Source organism: Anabrus simplex, chromosome 1, assembly GCF_040414725.1.
Source record: "Anabrus simplex isolate iqAnaSimp1 chromosome 1, ASM4041472v1, whole genome shotgun sequence".
Classification (NCBI taxonomy): Eukaryota; Metazoa; Arthropoda; class Insecta; order Orthoptera; family Tettigoniidae; genus Anabrus; species Anabrus simplex.
The window spans coordinates 1,368,476,183-1,368,500,755 of NC_090265.1; the positions used below are offsets into that span (position 1 = coordinate 1,368,476,183).

The 24,573-nt window shown below is 40.4% G+C and overlaps 1 protein-coding gene across 1 annotated transcript in view; it reads left to right on the top strand.

The window, feature by feature from the left end:
* Nucleotides 1–17,270, top strand: part of LOC136859145 (proclotting enzyme) — a 136,191-nt gene extending 118,921 nt beyond the window's left edge. The window contains exons 6-7 of the mRNA XM_068225773.1: nt 452–591; nt 16,883–17,270. Coding sequence (XP_068081874.1) covers nt 452–591; nt 16,883–17,041 — 299 coding nt within the window. The 3' untranslated portion in view covers nt 17,042–17,270. The remainder of the gene's footprint in view (nt 1–451; nt 592–16,882) is intronic.
* The last annotated feature ends 7,303 nt before the right edge of the window (nt 17,271–24,573 follow it).

Here is a 24,573-nt window from a genome sequence, read left to right on the forward strand (position 1 = left end):
GTCTTACCGACTGACAGACCATATGGTGACGATGGGGTAATACAGAGATAGAAGTGCAAAGGAAGAGACCGTCGCCTTAATTATGACCCAGATTCAGCATTTGCCTGACAGGAAAATGGGAAACAACGGAAAATGATCTTCAGGGCTGCGGATAGTGGGGACTGAACCCGCCTTTTTTCGAATACAAGCTGATAGCTACTTAAATGAAATCACGTAGATAACTTGCAAGGCATTTTCTTCTTCATAATATTGATAGCAATGTAAAGGAGAGGCTGTAATATTCCAGTAGTAACTATTGGGCCATTGTCATCAGTGACGTTCGTTTGGTGCACTCAAGGAAATGAAAGTTGACGTAACAGGGAAATAGATATCTTGTTTATAATTGCATTTCATAATAAATCAAATTCAAGTTCTTGATGAGAATATAAACACATCTTATTACTTTTTGCAGGAGGAAAAGAGAGTACCATCCAAAGACAGGCTGATCTACCAGTGTGGCGTAATGAAGACTGTGATCGCACTTATTTCCAGCCCATCACTTCGAACTTCATTTGTGCGGGATATTCGGAAGGAGGCAAAGATGCGTGTCAGGTATAATACTTTACTATTTTAATTTCAAAGGATTTCTTCTATGATTATAAACATTTTGATGGTAAGTGGAAGCTAGTAAAATTAGAATAGTTAGAAAGTATTATTGTTTGGACGTAAAGACGTATTTTAAATAACTTAAAACTAGAATAATGTACTAGAATACTGTAGGCAGAAATGTATTTTCTAGCTTTGTCATAGTTGCTTGATATTTCCATTAGTCACAATGCAATATCTAGACTGCTACTTCCGTCTTTCATTGACTGACTACTAATGTAAGAATATTCGGTATATGCACAATCCATTATAATTATGAACCAGATTTACTACATATTACAAACATTCTTATCCATCAAGTAACTCAAGCTAATTGCCTACGTATTTCAATATCTGGTTATCTGTAATCCGATGTACCTATCACACTTCTAATGTTCATGAGTACATTCCAGGAGGCATTCCAGGTGGATTAATGAGTTCAGGAATTCTACAGTGTTATTCGCTGCTTGTTCTCTATCTAAAATGGCATCGATGGTATTATGTGTAGTAGCCTGTCCTGGTACTCTTTCTAAAATGAGATAATTAATGTTATTCACATTGTCATTTCTTGACATTTGAAAGCAATCACTCAATATTCATTCTAGGCAATAAATTGTTATGTTGTATCATAGACTAAAATCCGCTACCTAAAAGTAATCATTTGATACTCATATATAGAATTGAGGTTAAGAAACGTAAAGGAAAGCAGAACTATAGTACATACGTTTGAAGCAAGTAAAGTAATCCAATCTATGACTAATGCCTGCTGTAAGCAAATATTTGATATGTACGAAATTGAGGTTAGTATTCCTGAGAACAAATTGCTAGATTTTAACATAGATATTCCCTGGTACCGGTATTCTATGTTCCATATTGTAGCATAGATGAAAATCCACCAACTGTAAGTGATCATTTGATAGTCGACTATGGAATTGAGTTTCATTTTCCAGATATTAAATCGTTTGATTTTATAATAGATATTCCTTACTATTTTAAATTCCTTGCTTTTCATGTGTCTAGTATATTCCTTAAGTGCTTTGGTATCTAAAATGGCGTCAACACATACAATCTTTTACCCGTACATCACATATTATGACTGTTACGGAGTTACCCGTGGAGCAGAAGAGGTGAAAGAAGGTGCCGGGATGAATGGGTCTAACTACAATGTCAAGAAAAGAATTTAAAAACTTAAACTGAAGGTTATTTTTTCGAAAGACAACAAACTTAACAACTTTCCACTTCGTGAGATAACAATAACAATTCAGGTACAAGACTTAGAAAAATCCAAGATTTCAGAACTTTAACACTCTCGGGCTACAAGCCCCTAGTTTTACGATTCTCGAGCTCCTAGCTCAAATTTACAACAGAGCACAAATTTACAAAAGGGCAGAAATCCTCTAATACCTGGAGCACTTGCTCCCCAAATGGCAATATTAAGCCTCCCAGAGGCACTTGTACAACACATGCAAAAGAGCTAACGTGCTCTCAGCTTTCCAAGCCTACTCAAGACAATATGGCCTGAAACTCTAATCATCTCTGGCCTTACAAGGCACAATTTACAAATAGAAATCACTTACACATTGGTATCTAGTACTCAACCTACAGGGCCTTTGCGGAAAAGAACAGGTGAAGTAAATGGTCCGAAACACAAATTGAATGGAGGTGCGCTTGCACTCCTAGATATGAACTCGTAAAACCTAAGGGCAGTAGGCCGGAGAAACAGGCGCTATTCCCAAGCTATTGAGATGACTCGTATAAGAATAAATTAAGACATTACGGAAAGGAAGAAAACCAGTTACAAAACGTAGTCACCTCAAACCAATATGAAGGGAAGCTCGAGAGGGTACATCAGTCTCTATCCCCGATTTACAGTTAAAGATTTTATGAAGTTATTACATAAGCCGGCAGAAGTTACATTTTTCAGAAAAGTAGGTTACATAGGTGATGATTCGGACCTTTCCCTCAGGTTAAACTGCGGAGCAAGCAAGAAATGAAGATGTTATGTGGCCATTACCTTGTCGGAGTTCTGCTGCCTGATGAAAGAGGCGCCTCCCGCCTCCTGCTTGACACACACACTAGGTTAGATGACGATCAATTGGCCAAGAGACGTGAAAATCCGCAGTTTATAAACCCTCGGGGAAAGTTCGAGACCTTTCACGAATAAACCATCCACACCCTCTCAATTTATTGGTCAGTTTGAAAGTTACACTCAAAATCTAAGAAGAAGGCTGTGATAGGTTGAAAATTAATTACAGAAATTTGGGATTGGCTAGATTCAAAACTGTCGGAAAGAAAAGATAAATATTGCCAACCCAAAAATAAATGAGCATCAATTAGTAAAAAAAAACCTTATGAATACCAAACTTCTTTAAATCAAAAGTTCCTTCACTTCGCACCAGGGTGCATGATCATAGTTTTTTGTAGTGACATCTATAGAAGAATGTCCAAACTTCTTGATGAAGGGTAAACAAAACAAGTAGAAATACCATCAGTTCAGGAAATTTCAAAATAACAAAATTCCATTAGATATTAGTGGTGACATCTTGTGAGTAAAGGTTTAAGTAGGACTAGTTTCAAGTTCACGGTTTCTCCAGTAGAGGAGTTCTTTTAGGCGCAAGATTTAAATGTGCGGCGTAGAGGTGTACCTCCCGGTACAATGACTCATTTTATTTCATTAAATCTTTGACCGTATAACTACCTCTAATACTGGTCCGAGTGCCTCATGAGCCCTGGTGCAGAATTTAGGACTGGCCAGTGAAGGTGTGCAGCTTTTTGTAACGAACAAACAATATTAATTTTGACTTCATACATATAGATTAACTAAATCACGTTTCATACCTTATATCGCATTCTCACTAAGCCAAGTGACGTCTTGTGACTCAGCCAGAATTTAGTATATTCATCAGTAATAGTAGTTGGACGTTCAATGCATTACTTCTGAAAAGTTTCAAGATCTTCGTTCATTAAGCCCACCCAAACATCCAGTTAGTTAAAAAAAAGTTTTAGTTTAGATTTTAAAAGCATAAGAAATGTTGCATTTTGGGCAAACTGTTCGTTTATTACGTCCATGGATATATAGAACTTGCAAACAAATGTGATTCTGAAGGAAAAATATTTGTGACATAAGAAAATAAATTAGTATCGATATTTTCGCGGCAAGTTAAACTTAAGTTAAGTTAAGTTAAGTTTTTCAGACATATTAAAGGCATATGACGACAAGAGATCGTATGATTGTTCTACTATCGTGCAAGAACAACTAAACATATTTCTAAAACTTGGCAGGGTGCATGAGGGATCGGCATTGAGACCAACACTGTTCAAAATTGTCATCAAGTGCCTGTGGACCATACTTTACGCAGACGATATTGTTTTGGTTGGTGAATCATGTCAGGAAGGAAACACTGATGATGACCGACAAATGCAAATATCTTCGATCAGTCATCACAACTGATAGTGAATGAAATGGCGTATGGCTTTTAGTGCCGGGAGTGTCCGAGGACATGTTCGGCTCGCCAGGTGCAAGTCTTATGATTTGCCACCCGAAGGCAACCTACGCGTCGTGATGAGGATGAAATGATGATGAAGACGACACATACACCAGTCCCCGTGCCAGCAAAATTAACCAATGATGGTTAAAACTCCCGACCCTGTCGGGAATCGAACGAGGTACCCCTGTGACCCAAGGCCAGCACGCTAACCATTTAGCTATGGAGCCGGACACAGCTGATAGTAATATCGACGCAGATATCAAGCACCGCATCGTTGTTGGTTGGATGAAATGGCGGTCTCTTATTGATGTTCTGTGTGATAAGCGAATGCCAGTCAAAGAAAGGACAAAGTGTTCAAAACCACTATCCGACCTGCCCTCTTATGTGGCTCCGAATGTTGGGCAAGACAGAAGAAGCATGACGAGCGAATGCATGTCACAGAAATGCGGATGTTACCATGGTCGACCTGTGTCACTCTGCATGACAAAGTATGCAATGAGCACCTGCAAGGATCTTTTAAAGTTGTGCCCGCCAGTGACAAGATGGATGAAAAACAATTTCGCTGGTATGGTCACATCAGATGTGATTAATACCATGTACTACAGGAAGTTTCTACCATCGAAGAGCCGAAGAGAGGAAGAGGCCTTTCAAAGGCAACATGGAAACGAACTGTTGAGACTGCCGTAAAGGTGAAATGCCGTTAGATCTGGTTCAACAACGTTGGAGTTACTCTCTTCGAGTCAAACAAGCCGACCCTAAATGAGCTCGGGAGTGCCCGTTTTTTAAAGGTAGGCCTACATATACGGCGATGAAAGAAGTATCTAGCCTAAGTTAGACTAAAATATTCACTGCACGGGCACATTTTTTCCAAATTCCAATATGAATATTAAATGAGAAGGAAGCATGAAATTAAAATTGTTGAATATCCCTATTAATGTTGGATTTGCGAAGTAATATTAGAAAACAAAATCGGTTTCAACTTTCGTACAACAAATTTTGTTGCAGTGCATGCAAAACTTCAATAGAAGCAGGTTCTTATTCCATAAATAGATGGGCGGTTGATACTGAACAGAGCGTTCCTCACTGATCAGTGACACGGAGGAGTAAAAATTCACTTAATTGCTAATTTTGGGCAGTGTATATAACTTCTAGGTAAAAGTGCTTTTTTTGTTATTTCCATGAGCACTTGGAAATGAATTTTATTAATATATTGTTGTAAATTCCAATCTGTTGCCATACGCTAAATAATAATAATTAGTAAAATTAGATGGGATGGAAAATTACATGAGCTACGACTTCTCTGTTACAGCAGAAAGCTTTCTCTCAAGGGTTGGAACGGTACACTGAGCTTTCTCATTACCATCTAAATGAAACAGAAGTGATGCTAGAGTGGGTAATCCCTCAAACTATAGTGACACGACCAACGTTTAGTGGTGCTGTGCGCTGAAAATTTAGAATGAGTGCAAGCTGGCCGAAAGCTTGGATCATACTTTAAGGGACATTAGAGCCAATAAGTTAGTCGTGAGAGGTGTAAAAGTCGTATTTTCTGGGGACTGCCGTCAAATATCCTGTCACCCCAAAAGTAAAATGTGCTGATGAAATTAATTCCTCTCTTAAACTTGCTGTACTTTCGTACGTCACTTCTATCAGTTTTACCTTAGATATGAGGGCATCTTAGGGTAGATACAGAGGCCCGCATAACCAGGTTTGAACTAGGTTACACTTCGTCCAGGCAGCGAGCATAATGCAGAGGTTGAACTCGGCCAAACGTTTCATAACGGGCCGATCTTGTCTCCAAGTATATCATGGCTTAATTAACAACACAGCGTATTTAACAGAATGCAGCAAAAATACAGCGGTTCAGTATAGCGTAACAAATATTAAAAAGTAGAACAGAAATTATGCTTTCTCTTAAAAATTTGTAAATCTATTTCATTATAATATACCAGGTTCAAGGTTTTTTAAAATTTTTACAAGTTGCTTTACGTCGCACCGACACAGGCAGGTTTTATGGTGACGATGGGACAAGAAACGGCTAGGAGTGGGAAGGAAACTGCCGTTACCTTGATTATGGTACAGCCCCAGAATTTGCCTGGTGTGAAAATGGGAAATCACGGAAAACCATCTTCAGGGCTGCCGACAGTGGGATTCGAACCGAAATACTGGATACTGGCCACACTTAAGCGACTGCAGCTACCGAGCTCGTTGTTCAAGGTTTTGTTTGTTTCTTTTCATCTGGTGTAAAATTAGAATTTTTTCCTAACGAGGTATTGGTTTTTAAGCGAGATTATAGATGGTGGAAGTCGCCCGCCATCTTACAGTACTGGATCGTCTGGTATAACCTGGAGCAAGTTTGTTTATTTCATCTACCTATCTCACTCCCATCTTTCTTTTCAGCAATATGAAGATGGAGGTATGTGTGATGTTAGTAACACCAACCATTATTCAGACAGAGTTTGATATGAATTTTGGGAAAGTGTCATTGATAGGGTCCGTTGGTGAATACGTTTCAGGGGACTGATATTATATGAATTAGCATCGTCTCGTACGGTGAGGATAACAAAAAGGAATAATGTTTACGTCTCACTTCCCTACCGCGCCTCTTCAGCAAAACCTAGACTATTAATGCCAGTGAATGAATTTAGCCGTTTGGTATCCAATCATTCTTTGGGGTGATAAATGTGTATAAAAACAAGATGAACAATGAATTCACGCCGGTCAATTTAAAATGATGAGAGTGAATACGATAAATATATATAGAGATAAAATTCAGTGGTTCTCTAGGTAATCTAATTTGCTGCAAGGTCGAAGGAAATCAACGAAATATACTAACATGAAATATTCATCATCATCATCATCTGTTTACCTTCCAGGTTCGGTTTTTCCCTCGGACTTAGCGAGGGATCCCACCTCTACCGCCTCAAGGGCAGTGCTTCAGAATCTTGGTCGGCAGATACAACTGGGGAGTATGACCAGTACCTCGCCCAGGCGGCTTCACCTGCTATGCTGAACAGGGGCCTTGTGGAGAGATGGGAAGATTGGAAGGGATAGGCAAGGAAGAGGGAAGGAAGCGGCCGTGGCCTTAAGTTAGGTACCATTCCGGCATTCGCTTGGAGGAGAAGTGGAAAACCACGGAAACCACTTCCAGGATGGCTGAGGTGGGAATCGAACCCACCTCTACTCAGTTGACCTCCCGAGGCTGAGTGGACCCCGTTCCAGCCCTCGTACCACTTTTCAAATTTCGTGGCAGAGCCGGGAATCGAACCCGGGCCTCCGGGGGTGGCAGCTAATCACGCTAACCACTACACCACAGAAGCGGACAACATGAAATATTAAGATACAATATTAAGCATTATGTGATAAATATCTCTAAATAATTCACAGAATGATAAAGCCATTAATGGAGCATTAGGACTTTAAGGGAAAGAGGAAAACAAAGAGAAATACATTCAGCATTAGGACGTTAAAGAGGAAACAAAGAGATCTGAAAATAATTAAGAATATAAATGCGATTTCAAAGTGAACAAAGAGTCTCGTATTGTTGCTGGTCTTTTCTTAAAGTTATTAAAGTAGAGTATGAAACCTGCTTATAGCGCAACGTGATCGTGCCATTAAAGCGAGCATTGAGTTTCTTCTAAATGATACTTTCTCATGTAAAATTCAACCGGAGATGTATAGATGTTCTTCTTTTCAATATTTACCTGTTCAGGCTGATAGGAATGATGCTTCTTCATACTTCGTGGCTAAATGCAAAAGAGGACATTACTGGCCTAATTTTGTTACCAATAAACGCCTATACACTACTACTACTACTGTTTTTATCTATCTATCAAACCATCCCAAGAACCGTCCATTAGTCTTTTTGGCCACTTTTATAAACTGTTTGAGGGTATGATTCTGAATAGTATCCTGCCTGTAATAGACCCTCTACTCATAACCGAGCAAACGGGACTTCAGCCTAAGAAAAGGGCAACTCGTGAATCTCACTCTGTTTGAAACTCACCAGGTGACAGGGTTAGTCTTTGTGGATCTAACAATAGCGTATGACACTGTATATCACCCGTTACTCCATATCAGTTGTTCGATCTAATCAAGCACTTCCATCTAACTAGACTTATCAGCACTGTCCTTCAAAACCGCAGGTTTCTTTGTTGACTTCGAAGGCCAGCGAAGTCCTTGGAGATCACAGAAAAATGCTCTACCTCAGGGGAGCATCTTGGCTCCAGTTCTATACCAACGACCAGCCGTTGACCCCAAACACAAGAAGCTTCGGGCCTCGAGTAGGCAACCTGCGCGCCTGTAAGAATAGGGCCCTACTCTAATGCCGAATGACGGCACACATACCCAGCCAGCGAACCATTGGCATCAACCACACATCTTCATTATATTCTGTTATGCCTTTCAGTGTTCAGTCCTCAAGCGTCTGCGGATGTACTAAACTCCACAAAGATCCTCCGTGGCCCGTTTAGTTCCATACCTCTTACCTTTAAACTATTAGAATCTGAATCTAACCATCGTCGTCTTGGTCTATCTCACTTTCTGGATCTCAATTAAATATTTGTAGTAGGCTCGTTGATAGTCCGGGAACTTATTGTACTCAAGCTATTCCTTAAGTAGGTATCGTTTGAAACTTATCAGCGGTTGGTAGAAGGTCGATTGTAAACTAATGAGCTCATAATTTTCTTTGTTTAACAGTCACCATTCTGGAATAAGTGGATCATCTCTGCATTCTGTCATGATACGAGAATTCTACCTTCCTTCAGACACTGATGCAAGAGTTCTCCGTAGTCGCTCGCTCTCCTTTGAGCAAGACTTGCAGACTTCCAATTGGGTTAGCGCTGGTCCATAGATGGACTCTCTCTTACATCCCTGTAGGGATATATATCTCCTTGGTAGGAGATTTCCATGGTTTTTAAAATCTTGCTTCTCTCTGCATTAACGTCTTATTTTCATGAATTACCTCCTCTCGACAATTCAGAGGGCGGTACTCTCATGTTTCGTTTTCCATAGCCTTCTTTTGCAAATTATTTGATGTTGGTCCAAAATACTTTTTTTTTTTTTTTTTTTGTTTACCTTCTGCACTCCCTTATCCTCATCTGCACACGTCAGTGAGCCTCCACCTGTTCTTGTGTCCTTAATCAGCATTATGTGTTTTAGGTCGGCAAGTAAACGTTTAGCAACGTGTTTAGCCACGGCTGTCTCTAGCCATGGCCTGGCCCAAACTATGTAAACTTACTTTTTTTAAAAACTGTCATTCCTCCCATGAAGGGGGAGGCGGGCCACTTAGACGGTGACGCCGTCTCTCAAGCCGGGAGATTTGTTACGGTGAAGGAAATGCTCGGAGAAGGAGAGGGGGTTGGCGGCCATGGCGTATACTAAGAAAATTCCCGGCATTCGCCTTAGTGCAGGAGAATGGAAAACCACAGAAAACCATTCTCAGGACAGCCGACGTTTGGGGCCAGCCGTGAGTTCCTGCCCTGGCCACTTGTGGGTCGAGACCCGCCGTGCGTTTACCGACCATATAGCAACGTCGCAAAGGGAGGAGGTCGTCGTCCTGTAACTAGACACAGCTGGGGATGAAATAATGGTCATGATTATGATGATGATGATGCTTGTTGTGTAAAGGGGCCTTACATCCCTGTGGCCCTGGGGATAAAATCAATAGCCAACTACTTGTATTTCAAAACAATGATGAATGATTGTTGACCTACATCACTGTCAAAATTGTCCTGTACGTGCAATACGTGCAATTGCCGTTCACGCTGTCGTAGAGAACAAATGGTTTTACGGTACAGCTTTCAGTTTGAAAGTAAGTTCACGAAACGTTACATGATCTACCCAATTCGGTAGGCAGCCACAGTTAACATGGACTTTGTCGCTAAAATCACCGCTTAATCTAATCCGCAAAAAATGGGGTGAATACGTTTATGGAAACATATCTCTCTAGATATTTTTGAATAAAGCTCATGCTGATGAGTTCGTTGAAATCAAACCAAACGAATCCATTTACTACGAAAATTAGGACCTTTAGACATTCGAAAACACCCAAAACTGCTGATATACTCCCAGCAACCACAAACAATCATTCATTCCCCATTCTAATCTTATTGGTATCGTAGTTGCTTACACACCCCGGCACTGCGCATTTATCTGGCATGATTTTAAAGTGTTCAGATCACCAAAAACACCTTAATAATGAAAATATAGGTACAAACATACAAGCGTGGGGAGTATCATTCATGCAGTCATACGGCACTCAACCCAGTTCAACGGAAGATCTGCGGCGTTGCCGCATTTAGCGCGTTGTTACTTCGGAGTTTCGTCCTCAGGAGTCTGTGATCAGTGCCGCAGTCAAAGATATTCAGAAGTAATACGTCTGAACATGTATATTTTACTGTGAAATGGATGTAGTAACTTTCGTTTTTGACTGTGTTGTCTCAACCCACCGAAATCCATTTATGTTTGGGTGCGAGATTAATACTGTCCGCCTCTGTGGTGTAGTGGTTAGCGTGATTAGCTGCCACCCGCGGAGGCCCGGGTTCGATTCCCGGCTCTGCCACGAAATTTGAAAAGTGGTACGAGGGCTGGAACGGGGTCCACTCAGCCTCGGTAGGTCAACTGAGTAGAGGTGGGTTCGATTCCCACCTTAGCCATCCTGCAAGTGGTTTTCCGTGGTTTCCTACTTCTCCTCCAGGCGAATGCCGGGATGGTACCTAACTTAAGGCCACGGCCGCTTCCTTCCCTCTTCCTTGCCTATCCCTTCCAATCTTCCCATCCCTCCACAAGGCCCCTCTTCAGCATAGCAGGTGAGGCCGCCTGGGCGAGGTACTGATCATACTCCCCAGTTGTATCCCCCGACCAAGAGTCTGAAGCTCCAGGACACTGCCCTTGAGGCGGTCCGATAAGTCCGAGGGAAAAACCGAACCTGGAGGGTAAACAGATGATGATGATGATGATGATGATGATGATTAATACTGAAAAATAAATATTGTTTTCAGATTGTGCAATATTTTTAGCAGAACTCTGCTCTATACAACAGGCAGTTGAATGGCTTAAGTGTCACAATTTTAATACACATATATTTGGCGATTCTAAGACTGCTATGAATGTAATTAAAAACAAACATAATTTACATACGATTGTTACTAATATAAGATCACATGTATCAGACTACAACAGGCATGTCTGCATGAAATGCGTACGAGGTCATAACGGCACAGAAGGGATGAGCGAGATGATGAACTTGCTAAAGAAGCTGCAACCACCCCCGACTCTCTGTTAATATGTGACAAGTGCCCTATGCCATTTGTCAAAAAGGAACTGAAAACGTATACGAAGAATAGATGCAATAATTTATGGATAACTAGCTGAAGAGTCTGGTTACGAGGAATTTGTCCTTTCCAAATATTCAAGATAGACAGAAAAGTAGATTAACACCTACCATACTTTAACACGCCTTGGTGCGACATCCCCAAGAGGAGCGGAGGTCTGCAGGTTACGAGGTGCCATGTGGTCAGGACGGCGAATCCTTTTGGCCGTTATTTTTGGCTTTCTAGACCGAGGCCACCATCACACCGTCAGATAGCACCTCAATTGTAATCGCATAGGCTAAGTGCACCACGAACGAACCCTCAGATCCAGGTAAAAATCTCTGACCTGGCCGGGAGTCGAACTCGGTCCCTGTGAAATGCCGCAAACTGTTTATAATATTTTATTCGACTGACCTATTTTTGAAAGAAGTATACCGAGTGGTACAGCTGTCCCTGTTCACTCAGTTTTATGCAACCCGCAGATTATACCCTAACCCAAAAACATTAACCTTGGCTACTCACAGCGATGTCTGGTCTTACTAAGCTTTCTATAATTCGTTTATTCGTGTCAACAAAATCAACGTTAACGATAGAATTCCGAATGATAGTAAAGAATCGTGAAAATTCGGTATCACAGGAACTTCATGTACAGAGAATATGATGGCTGCATGACTAGAAGTAGTGTTGATATAACGCTAGCAAACAACAGCACGCGATAGCCGAGCGTGCTTGAAGTAAGGGGAGGAAAGCGGTTCTCTGTAGACGGAGGATCAAGTCCAATATAGGATGATTTTTTATTTCCTTGTTAAATGTTCGTGTGAGTCGCGTTGTTGAAGAGAAATCTAAATCACAGTCAGTTCTCACGTTGCAGGTACTCTGTAATGTTCATTTATAAGTAGCTCTTAAAGGAGCTATTTGCAGTAAAATAAGCTCTTACCGACAGAGGTGAAATGGGCTTGTGCATGGCCATCCTATTAATGAAGGAAATGTTCAAAATGATCACCTCCTTCGTTAATGCATATCTGAGTACGGTAGAGGTGAGTCATTCTTGCTTGCTGCAGCGTATGTGGTGGAACATGCATGCATTTTGCTGTAAAGATTACTATTTACTGTCGATGTGCCCTGCGTATGAAGTCTAGTCGTTCTTCGAGTCGAACGTGCGCAGTTGTTTGGTTGAATGGGTGAGTCATAATGCTGACAATAAGTGCAGTGCGCTTCATTCGTTGTAGCCGTTTGCCATATAAAAGTGGCATGTATTTATTCCTTTCTGATGTATGCTTTGCTTCTAAAGGTGAAAAGTGACTTTTGAGATTTAAGGATGTTAAACATTAACTACAAATGCCTTAAGAGTCTAAACATAAAAATGAAGAGCTCGCAGCCAGATTTGAACTCCAAATACGTTGACAAAAATCACATGCTGGCTGCGATTAGTACCATATAGCCACTCCAGACGACGGAGAGTAGTTCTCGTATCTCTATACCAATGAAATAATCTACACTATCGCTTCAAAACTGAACTTGTATGGTACAAGTTCTGAGCTGGAATGTGCAGACAGGTTTACCTTGCTACAAACACTACAGCGTGCTAAGGAATCATGTCTCTCTTAAGCCCAGACAGTTGCAACCATTCCCTACGAGTAGAGTATGTACCTATTACTTGGTTAAATTAGTCCAGCATTGTGTTTCAGGTGGTATTCACTACGAATTTGTCCGTAGTTGGTGCTTACGTGACGATGATTATTATGTCTGTTTATTATAACTTCCTTAGAGGAATATCTGAGACATAATAAAACTCAAGTCTTCGTAAATGATGCCTGAAAGTGTACGAAATAAAAATTAAAGAAGGCATGACTCAATACGATTTTGAATCCTCACTGCTTCCTGTAGCTTACATAGGTACATCTAACATACCAAAATTCCGCGCAGCTACTTCGTGGTTGGACATGTAGCTCTTACAACTCTGTATTCACAAGGAGAGCGAACGTTCCCGCTTCGTAAAGTTACTGATATGTTACAGCCTTATGGTCCAGTTTTATCACTTTATTGAACTCTGTAACGGTAGTAATTACATGGCGTAAGACAGTGCCGGATTAAGGTGTTTGGGGGCCCTGAGCTATTTAAAAATGTGGGGCCCCTTCTTTGTAACATCACGTAAGACTAGCATACTGAAGTCGTTATAGAACTACTTCCACTTAAATTGATGAATTGGGAAGTGTTGAAATAGACTACAGCAGACTTAAATATTAAACTATTCGCTTACCTGTAGAAGATTCCAATTCACCAGTAACGGTCTCTTCAGTCGTCGATGTACTTGTAGACTTCCTGTCAGAAATGTTGATATTTACGGCAACTTTTCAATTTCCTTCAAATGTTGCTGTTTTAATTTACGTTTTATGGCACCACTAGGATATTTTCTATCCATTTTACCAGAACATTACAGTTGTAACTTACGAATGGTTCAATAATCAGAGTGAACTGCAAGTTCTCTTCCTGATGCAAAGATATAGTATACCATGCGAATTCCACCATGCTTCCCCTGCCCCTCCCGCTCATTTCCTAGACCTCTTCCCCCCTTCCCCCTCTGCCCGTACTCGCAAGCTGCCAGATTTAAATTTTCGTCAACAATGACTTTTACAATAATTACAGTGCATAAGTAGCGAGGATTCGTGTCTCCGGACGGTAATTGATTCTAGCAGTGATTAAATACTAACGCGGACAGCTGATTTCATGTCACCCCCTCACCTGGATGTGACAGGGGTGTCTTATCTCCACAGTTTTTTTTCAGATAGTAAGTCATGTGTTTACCTAGCCTGGTTGAGAGCTGTGATTGAACATATACACATACATCCATAATCTCGGTTCTTTTGGACATTTATTTCTCACCCCCATACCTATGGGGGCTTATGCTGGACATAAACGACATCCGAAAATATCACTATTCACTCAGCGACCGAATGACAGTATTTATTTGACACTATTTTCGATTTTTATATTACCCCTTCCCTCCCTTATCCTTGGGGTGCTTAGTGTGTCTTACTCTCATAGTGTTTTTCTAGAAGTAGTAAGAATTATGTGTACCAAGTTCGGTTGAAAATGCCCCAGTGGTTTAGGAGGATATATGGTACATACATACATACGTACATACATACATACATACATACATACATACATACATACATACATACATACATACATACATACATACATACATACATACATACATTATACGCTATGTAGGCTCAAGCTACGACTGAAACAAGATGGCTATATAATGTAAATAATAAGAAATTGATACTCTTTGTTGTATAAATTTATTTCTGTTCTTCTTTGGACGAAGAGGGTCTTAATTTTAATCGTAGTTTCGGGACGTTCTGTGGTGCACTGCGTATTGTGATTAGCTGCCAACCCCGGAGGGCCGGGTTCGATTCCCGGCTCTGTCACGAAATTTGAAAAGTGGTACGAGGGCTGGAACGGGGTCCACTCAGCCTCGGGAGGTCAACTGAGAAGAGGTGTGTTCGATTTCCACCTCAGCTATCCTGGAAGTGGATTTCCGTGGTTTCCCACTTCTCCTCCAGGCAAATGCCGGGATGGTACCTGACTTAAGGCCACGGCCGCTTCCTTCCATCTTCCTTGTCTATCCCTTCCAATCTTCTCATCCCCCGCAAGGACCCTGTTCAGTATAGCAGGTGAGGCCGCCTAGGCGAGGTGCTGGTCATCGTCCCCAGTTGTATCCCCGACCCAGAGTTTGAAGCTCTAACTTCTCAGTCGTCTTAACCACTTGTAAAAGGTTTTTTGCCATTCTTTAACGTCGCACAAACACATTTAAGGTTTTTGACGACTGAATGATTGAAGGAAGTTGCCATGGTCTCCGGCATTTGCTAGGTGTGAAAATGAGAAACCACGCAAAACCATATTCAGGGCTGCCGACGTTGGGATCCTAACCCACGATCTCCCGAATACAATCTCATAGCTGTGCCACCCTAACCGCATGGCTATCTCGCTCTTTTTAAATTGGTCGATTTTATCTCGAAATCAATAATTACGTTTCATCGCCTGGAAAATATCTAAGTGTCATAAGACTGCGCTTAAGTATCAGAGAAGAGCCTTCGTTCATGCTTGGTGAACTTTCAGGATACAGTGAACATGTTCGGCAAATTTCGGAATCGAAATCAGCGTGCGTCCTTGCTTTCTTATGAACTAGAGGGGTGAGTGACATAGGAGGAGGCTTCTTTCTTTCTTTCTTTCTTTCTTTCTTTCTTTCTTTCTTTCTTTCTTTCTTTCTTTCTTTCATTCATTCATACATTCATTCATTCATTCATTCATTCATTCATTCATTCATTCTTCTTTCTTTCTCTTTGTGGCGAAGTTTTATTTTTATGTGGCAGATAACCAGAAAATCTTGATGCTCTGGTATCAAGTAATTCTTTTGTGCAGTACTTCCGGTAATGTCTTTTTCCTTAAAAAGTAAATTAAAACCTCTGAAAAATTCACTGGGGGCCAAAGAGTACTTAGCTTACTATCCTGCCTAGAAATGGATAATGTCCACTTTCCTTCCAAAGTTTTATCTTTCGTGAACTGACGAGAGAAAGTTTTCATTCTTTGTGGAATCCGACTTGCGACAAGAAACACAATGGGGTTGTTGATGATGATGCTTGTTGTTTAAAGGGGCCTAACATCTAAGGTCATCGGTCCAAACACAATTTCATTTTTCTAAGTATAGGAGTACTAAGGATGCAGACACAAAAGGAAATGGGAAAAAGATCAGAGTAAGGAGGAAGAAGGAATACTAAATATATAGCTCTACAACAGCAGTATTACTATCACCACACTAAAACAACTGTAAACTTTTTAAATTAATGTATTATTAGAGATACAGTACCTGAAACTTCTTATATTACACGCATTTAAAACAACAATATTTCGATCAAACTCTTGAGCCTATACTATACCACCTAACAATGGACTACTATACTAACATTACGTACAGCTGACATCTAGCGGCAAACCCTGCAAACGTATCGGCCCGCTTTATCAATCGGATTTGCGCTCGCCTTCCCGGCTTTGTATATCTTCCAGGCAAGTGTAGATGTTAAGCCAGGTGGAGAGGTTTGCGAATAGATTAATGTTGCAGATAAGCTATTGGCTTGGGAGAATAGATGTGGAAAGCAACCTGGCGTCAAAATTTATTAAGTACAATGGAACATGTTTATTTCAGTACAAGTAGATCCTTTAATGAACAAACTATATTGAAAATGCGATTACATGGCATGTAGGCGTATTAGTTCTTTATAGAATATTTTATTAACAAAAACCAATAAAACATTATTATTTTTATACAATAAAGATGTGTTTCCTCGAGTTTATATTTCAGGCTGATACTACTTCTACAATTAATTTATAATGCATCCTTATAGTGCTACTTAAATTACAATTGTATTTATAATTTGTTTTTGTTTGCAGGGTGACTCTGGCGGTCCTCTCATGCTGAAGCGAGATGCTCGCTGGATACAAATAGGAATTGTATCGTTCGGCAACAAATGTGGAGAACCCGGTTATCCGGGCGTGTATACTCGTGTTACGGAGTATTTGGATTGGATCCAAGAGAATACATCCTCGTAGTAGTACACTAAATGAATGGGTATTCAACGCCATTCACATCTCTGCAATGCAACGTCAACGTCTTGTGACACCACGAGTAGCCATAGAACTACAAGAAGCACGCAACATTCATGAGGTACTGCAAGGCTTTGCTGTACGAAAATGTGAAATGTGTCACGGATTTGCAATCAAATAGATTGTAAGACCCAACACTCTGGGAGGAATACAAATGAGATTAACTCAGACAAGAATATAGTGGTAGTTTGAATCGATGTGGTTGTAAATAATATTCATTCGAATCTAAAGAATTGCAGTGCCATGCCTCAACTAAACACAAATATATAAATATTTAGTTGCATGGAATTCATTTAATTGTATGTATTATTTTTATATTTTATATTTATACTGTACGTAAACCTTGTATACTATTTATAAATCGTCATAGGAAAGATGTCTTGAATGGAGACATGTATTAGTTCGTCTATATAGCCAAATTTTGTATTATATTTACCAGTATTTAAATACATGTAATTTAATTAGAAAATATTTTCACTAAGTATGTATTCCCATGATTTAACTTTTCCTTGAACAAACATCAGGTAGCCTACTGTACCTTATTCAAACCTGGACGTTGACGACCTAGTTAATAATGCTAGCTGGACAAAGAGCCACTGATCAGGCACTTTGATCCGGAGATTATTTGCAGTAGGATGGCCATTTCCTATCCGCTCCTCCTCTAGGCTACAGCGAGCAGCTGACCATGCCTAATGGTGCTTAGCCTCGAAGATCTCATGGGATCCGTTGGTTCACGTGACTACGCCGTAGGCGTGTTCTTTCAATACCCGATGATAATTATATCCTATTTAATCTCCAATGGCCGGTCAGAGTAGCTCAGACGGTTGAGACGCTGGCCTTCTGACCCCAACTTGGCAGGTTCGATCCTGGCTCAGTCCGGTGGTATTTGAAGGTGCTCAAATACGTCAGCTTTGTGTTGGTATGTATACTGGCACATAAACGAACTCCTGCGGGGCTAAATTTCGGCCCCTCGGTGTCTCCGAAAACCTTCAAAAGTAGTTAGTGGGACGTAAAAGCAATAGAATTATTATTATTAATCTCCAATGAGTATGAATTGTATGACATACCACGTCCGTAAGTTCAAACGTGCCTCTCATGCGCTGTGTATGTGTGGCAATATACAGTAATGCTGTCCATACCAGTAAGTTCTTGTCTAGCGGTATTTCAACTCACAAATGTACCAGTGGAAAAATTGAACATCCACAGCCTGTTTCCAGTCATTCGACCGGGTCAGGAATGGAATGAATGAATTCCCCATCTAGCGGCGAGGATAGAAAATGTGCCTGCTGCCGAAGCCTGTCCCACTCCTCTGGGGCAATGATAAATGACTGACAGATGAAATGAAATGTTAATGGAGAGGGTTGTTGGAATGAAACATGACAGGGAAAACCGGAGTACCCGGAGAAAAACCTGTCCGCCCACGCTTTGTCTAGCACAAATCTCACATGGAGTGACCGGGATTTGGACCATTGGAAATGAGTTCCTATTTAACTCATACTTTTTTCAATCATTGTTAACAATTACCATGATATTTAAAATTAAAGTATTAAAACTCCCAAAATATGTACGTGGTTAATTTTAAGAAAGGGCCAAGGGACCTAACTTAAATAAATACGTAAATAATCTGCATCGAGTGGTATCTCACATTCTTCTTCTTAGCGTGCTGTCCGCCTCGGACGTTGGTGATCAACATGGCTATTCTGGCTTTATCCATTGCAATTCGGAACAGTTTTGCAGATGTTTTATTGAACCAGGTTTTAACGTTGTCGAGCCAGGAAATTATTCGCCCAGGAGATCTTTTTCCTTCTATTTTTTCCTTGCAGGATAAGTTGAAGCAACTCATATATTTTCTGATTCCTCCTGACGTGTCCGAAATATTGTAGTTTACGCCACTTGATGGTGTTGATCAGCTCTGGTCTCTTGTTAGCTCGGCGTGGAACCTCAACGTTTGAACTTTCTGAGTCCATGTTATTCTCAAAATTCTTCTGTATAGCCAGAGTTTAAATGCTTCCAGTCTAGCAATGGTGGCTTTTGTAAGGGTCCATGTTTCCGCACCGTACAAGATAACTGAAAACACATAGCACCTAAGGAGCCATATTTTGGTATCCATGGTAAGGTCGTGATTCTTGAATGCTGAGCTCATTGAATTGAAAACACCTCTCGCTTTTCCAATGCGACACTTTATCTCTTGCGAATTGTCCCATGCTCTGTTAATGATGGTGAAACTCTCTCTATCCTTGCTCCATTGAGGAACAGATTCACGACTCGGATGTTATTCTTACTGATGATCATCAATTTTCTTTTAGTAGTGTTAATGTCTCTTGCTTGTTTCAGAAATTTTGTTCGTCAACTTCTGTAGCCCTTCCATCGTATCTGCAAAGACAATTGTATCATCTGCGTAGCGCAAATTGCTGAGTTAGACACCATTCACTGAAATTCCTTCTTCCACATCAAATAGGACTTCTTTGAATACGTGCTCAGAATAAAAGTTGAAGAGTATCGGTGATATTATACATCCTTTCCTGACCCCTCGGCGTATTCTCACTTGTTCAGATTGGTCTTAATCTACTTTCATGACTGCAGATTGGTTCCAGTATAAATTTGCTATTATTATTAGATCTTTCCCATCAATTCCTGTTTTCTTGAGTATGTCTATCAGGTGTTCACGATTCACACGATCAAACGCCTTTTGATAATCAATGAGGCATGCAAATACACTGACTGACAGAGCAAATGCATTACCAAGAAGGAGTGGTTCGAAAGGGATGAAAGTTGGGGAAAAAACAGAGACGGCACGGACGAATAATTGATGTTTATTTCAAACCGATATGCAGGTTACACAATGCGCACGGCATCGACTCAGTAGGATGTAGGACCACCGCGAGCGGCGATGCACGCAGAAACACGTCGAGGTACAGAGTCAATAAGAGTGCGGATGGTGTCCTGAGGGATGGTTCTCCATTCTCTGTCAACCATTTGCCACAGTTGGTCGTCCGTACGAGGCTGGGGCAGAGGTTGCAAACGGCGTCCAATGAGATCCCACACGTGTTCGATTGGTGAGAGATCCGGAGAGTACGCTGGCCACGGAAGCATCTGTACACCTCGTAGAGCCTGTTGGGAGATGCGAGCAGTGTGTGGGTGGGCATTATCCTGCTGAAACAGAGCAATGGGCAGCCCCTGAAGGTACGGGAGTGCCACCGGCCGCAGCACATGCTGCACGTAGCGGTGGGCATTTAACGTGCCTTGAATACGCACTAGAGGTGACGTGGAATCATACTCAATAGCGCCCCAAACCATGATGCCGCGTTGTCTAGCGGTAGGGCGCTCCACAGTTACTGCCGGATTTGACCTTTCTCCACGCCGACGCCACACTCGTCTGCGGTGACTATCACTGACAGAACAGAAGCGTGACTCATCGGAGAACACGACGTTCCGCCATTCCCTCATCCAAGTCGCTCTAGCCCGGTACCATGCCAGGCGTGCACGTCTATGCTGTGGAGTCAATGGTAGTCTTCTGAGCGGACGCCGGGAGTGCAGGCCTCCTTCAACCAATCGACGGGAAATTGTTCTGGTCGATATTGGAACAGCCAGGGTGTCTTGCACATGCTGAAGAATGGCGGTTGACGTGGCGTGCGGGGCTGCCACCGCTTGGCGGCGGATGCGCCGATCCTCGCCGAGGCCGACGAGAAAGTCAGGCCGCGGCGCGCACGTCATACACTGAATGTCACGTGACTCGGCCGGTCTTACTGTAGAGAATGCATCCCCAAGCTCACGCGAGAGACTATCGTAGCGCGGTAAATAAAATACATTTCAGCGCATTTTAACCTACTAAAAGAACACTATTGAACTACAGATCAAATGAGACATAGTGTCTCTTACTATACCTGGTGGAACAAAAACTAAAAATAACATTCATGTAAGGAATATCTTATTGAATCCAGGGTGAAAGGTGGGCCTATTGTAAGCTATTTACAAGTCTTACATTTGTTCCACTCTATACCTGGCATCATCATATCTAATACCGGTACTTAAATTATGTTCCCTTCCTGAAAGTTATCTTGGAACCACCCTATTCAATTAGAAAGAAAAAGAAACAGTGTCTCTTACTAGGCTTGGATGACAAAAACTAAAATTCTTACTGCAGTAAAAAAATACACAGTCATAGAAATCAAATACTGCTAATGAAAGTGGTTAATGAACAATTAGGCCTATATTTACAATAGCATTCTTTTAAGGAATATCTTATTGAACGCAGAATCAGCGGTAGGCCTATCGTAAGCTATTTACAAGTCTTACATTTGTTCCACGCCATACCTGGCTTCAGCATCATATTTAATACTTAAATTATGCTCCCTTCCTGAAAGTTATCTTGGAACCACCCTATTCAATTAGAAAGAAAAAGAAACAGTGTCTCTTACTAGGCTTGGATGACAAAAACTAAAAATCATACTGCAGTAAAAAATACACAGTCATATAAATCAAATACTGCTAATGAAAGTGGTTAATGAACAATTAGGCCTATATTTACAATAGCATTCTTTTAAGGAATATCTTATTGAACGCAGAATCAGAGGTAGGCCTATCGTAAGCTATTTACAAGTCTTAAATTTCACTCCATATCTGGTTTCAACATCATACTTAATTCTTATGTTTTTCTATCTTCCTCAAAGTCACCTTGGAACAACATGGTTTATCATTTGACTTTTTCTCAAAATTATTGAGTAGAATTTTGTTTGTACAGAGAGATACACTTTCAAGTTTGTTTAACAGTGTTTTGTTAAGAGAACACTTACATTCAGCATTATGTATGTCTTATTTCTCTAATTTTGACAAACTTATCTTTTGAGCAACAAAGAGTTGTTTCCCACATGACATAAAATGCTCAATGAAATCTTTTACAAGTAGAGAGACTGTATGCCACACCAATCCAACTGTAAATACAACTACCTCAGATGGCAAAGTGAGTTTACCCCTATCCAGCTCCTTAACAAAATCATATGATGGATCTACCTCAACTTCCTTACTTAACTGAAGCCATACACTACATATATCACATTTAGGCTTTTGTAAAATCTTTCTAGCTGCATACCCTCCTATATAGGTCAGTATGGGCAAAGTATTACAAGGAATAACATCCATTTCGAATGATACATCCAGAATTTCAGAAAATAGTTGTAAATCAATGTTACAATCTTGCTTGTCTTTAACAGGGATCAAGGTTTTTAAGCTTATATTACCATTCTGAGCTGCAAACAGTACATCATTTTTGAACCTTAGTTTCCTTTCATTTTCTAGAACCTGAATGTAACTAATGTAGTAATTGGCACCACTTAGTTGTCTGTAGGATCCAAAACGACCTTCTAGGCTGTCACTTTGAAATTTACCCAACAAGATATAATCCACCCTATATTTGTCAAACAAATATGGAATGATCTGAAGAAAAGATTCAGTTGTTACAATCAAGGACTGAAAGGTCTGTGATGTTAAAGCATCACTCAATCGAACTGAGGCCCTCCAAATTTTCAGCCATTGACACATGCCACTTAAGAACTGAACCTGCTCATCTGTTACTTTTCAAATTGCTTCCCTAAAGGGATCATTGAATCTCTTCCCTTCAAATGCACTTTTAACATTAACGATCTACCACCAGCTCACAATAATTTGTAGAAAGATGACAGTTTGGTTTATCTCTTCAGAAACTCCAGGTAGGTCTTTCGTGGCATGCTTCAAGGCTACTATGTTATTATCATTAAAAATTTTTAATGCTAATTTCACATTTTGCTTCTGAATAGATGTTGGGTACAAAACTTTAGTTGAAAGCGTGTGCCCATATTTAACTAAAGAGTCTTTTTCTTTCTCAAATACCAGTTCCAAATGTCTGTACTGTGCTGACAATATTACTGAATGATTATTCACATCAGGAAAATGCATAGTCTTGTTGACATTACGCTTTGTTTCCCAGTTGTTCCTAATACATTTCAAAATGTGTACAGTGTCAAACATAAAAAAACAGTTTCCTGGAGGAATCAAGGGATGCTCAATACAGGGTTGAAGAATTTTGTTAGGAGTGAAAAGTTCAAATGATTTCCTCTTCACACTGTTGTTGTCTGCTATGAGACTAACAACTTTGAAACCAACTCTCTCCACCATGCACAAAACATTAGAAGTTAATGATTTCAGCTGTTCACTTGTCATATTTGCAACTGGAATTATAGCCACCACATCAACATACTTAGACCAAAGAGATTATACCATGAACACTTGAGCAGTTTTTGCACATGGTTGTGCATCAAAATTGCTACTTCCATATATCTCACCACCCTTAAATGACAACTGTGGCTGTATATATATCTCGTCCATCAACAGAGAAACTAAGAGCTCATGTTCTTTTAAATGCTTAACCCTGTTTTCCAAGTAGGAACTGCTTTGTAGTGAAGAGTTCACTAGCTGATAATTACAAATAAGTTTCTGTAAGGTACGAGGATGTGGTAAAAACATTAAATCACATTTTCGAAGAGCATTGTATGCGGAGACTGAATAAATATATAAACAAGATGCTACTATCATAGTTCTGTTACCATATTGTCTGTTGTTTTTTGAGGTCTGCGACACATTAAGTTGTTCTACTATAAATTTTAACTGTTCGTTTTCATCATAATTGGGAATAGTTTGCAAAAGTTGAATAGCGCAGTCAACCTTATCCCTAATATTAGGCACTACTTCTCCCTTTTCCACCTGTGACATAATATTTTCTAGAGCGTTAATAGAGTTCAATATCTTAATGTTTTTGAAGGAAGTATTTACGCTGAAGTCATTACCGGTTTTTATATTTACACTGAATGTCAAATCTTCCAGTATAGTGATAAAGGAAGTAACACATGGCATTCCCCTATCAACTCCCAGGAGACAAATAAATAATTTCTCCTCATGTTTAATTACAGTCCACTTATTGGAATAAACTTGTTTGGTTTCAAGAAATAAACTAATATCGTTCAGGCACTTCAATGAGTCCTCTGCCAGGTAAATTTTATTGGATTCGATACTATCCTGAATAGCTGTTCGAAGATTATCCTCTTCCACATCAGCAAGACGTCTTACTTTGGGAGTGGACTTCGAACAATATGAAGGTGTATTTGGAAAAATAGTTGGCACAGCATTTTCAGTCAGTTTCGGAATTATTCTTGGAAACTCTCTCAGCTCTCCCTTAACTGTAACCCTGTCCACTCGAATTATGCACGACTCATCAAAATGTTTTATGCATACTATTGGGTTTTTCAGTTTAGAAAAATTTGTCGGAATGTAACGAAGCCATAGCTTACGGCGACTTGCATCCGTCGGTAAGGAAAAAGTCGATGTTTTTTCAGTTTCAGTGTCATAATTAGACCGACAGCCGAAGACACTACAGCGACGAGGCATTTTAATATATCTGTAATTAAATAGGAAATAAATGTATTACCTCTAAATCCTCAGCACTGGAG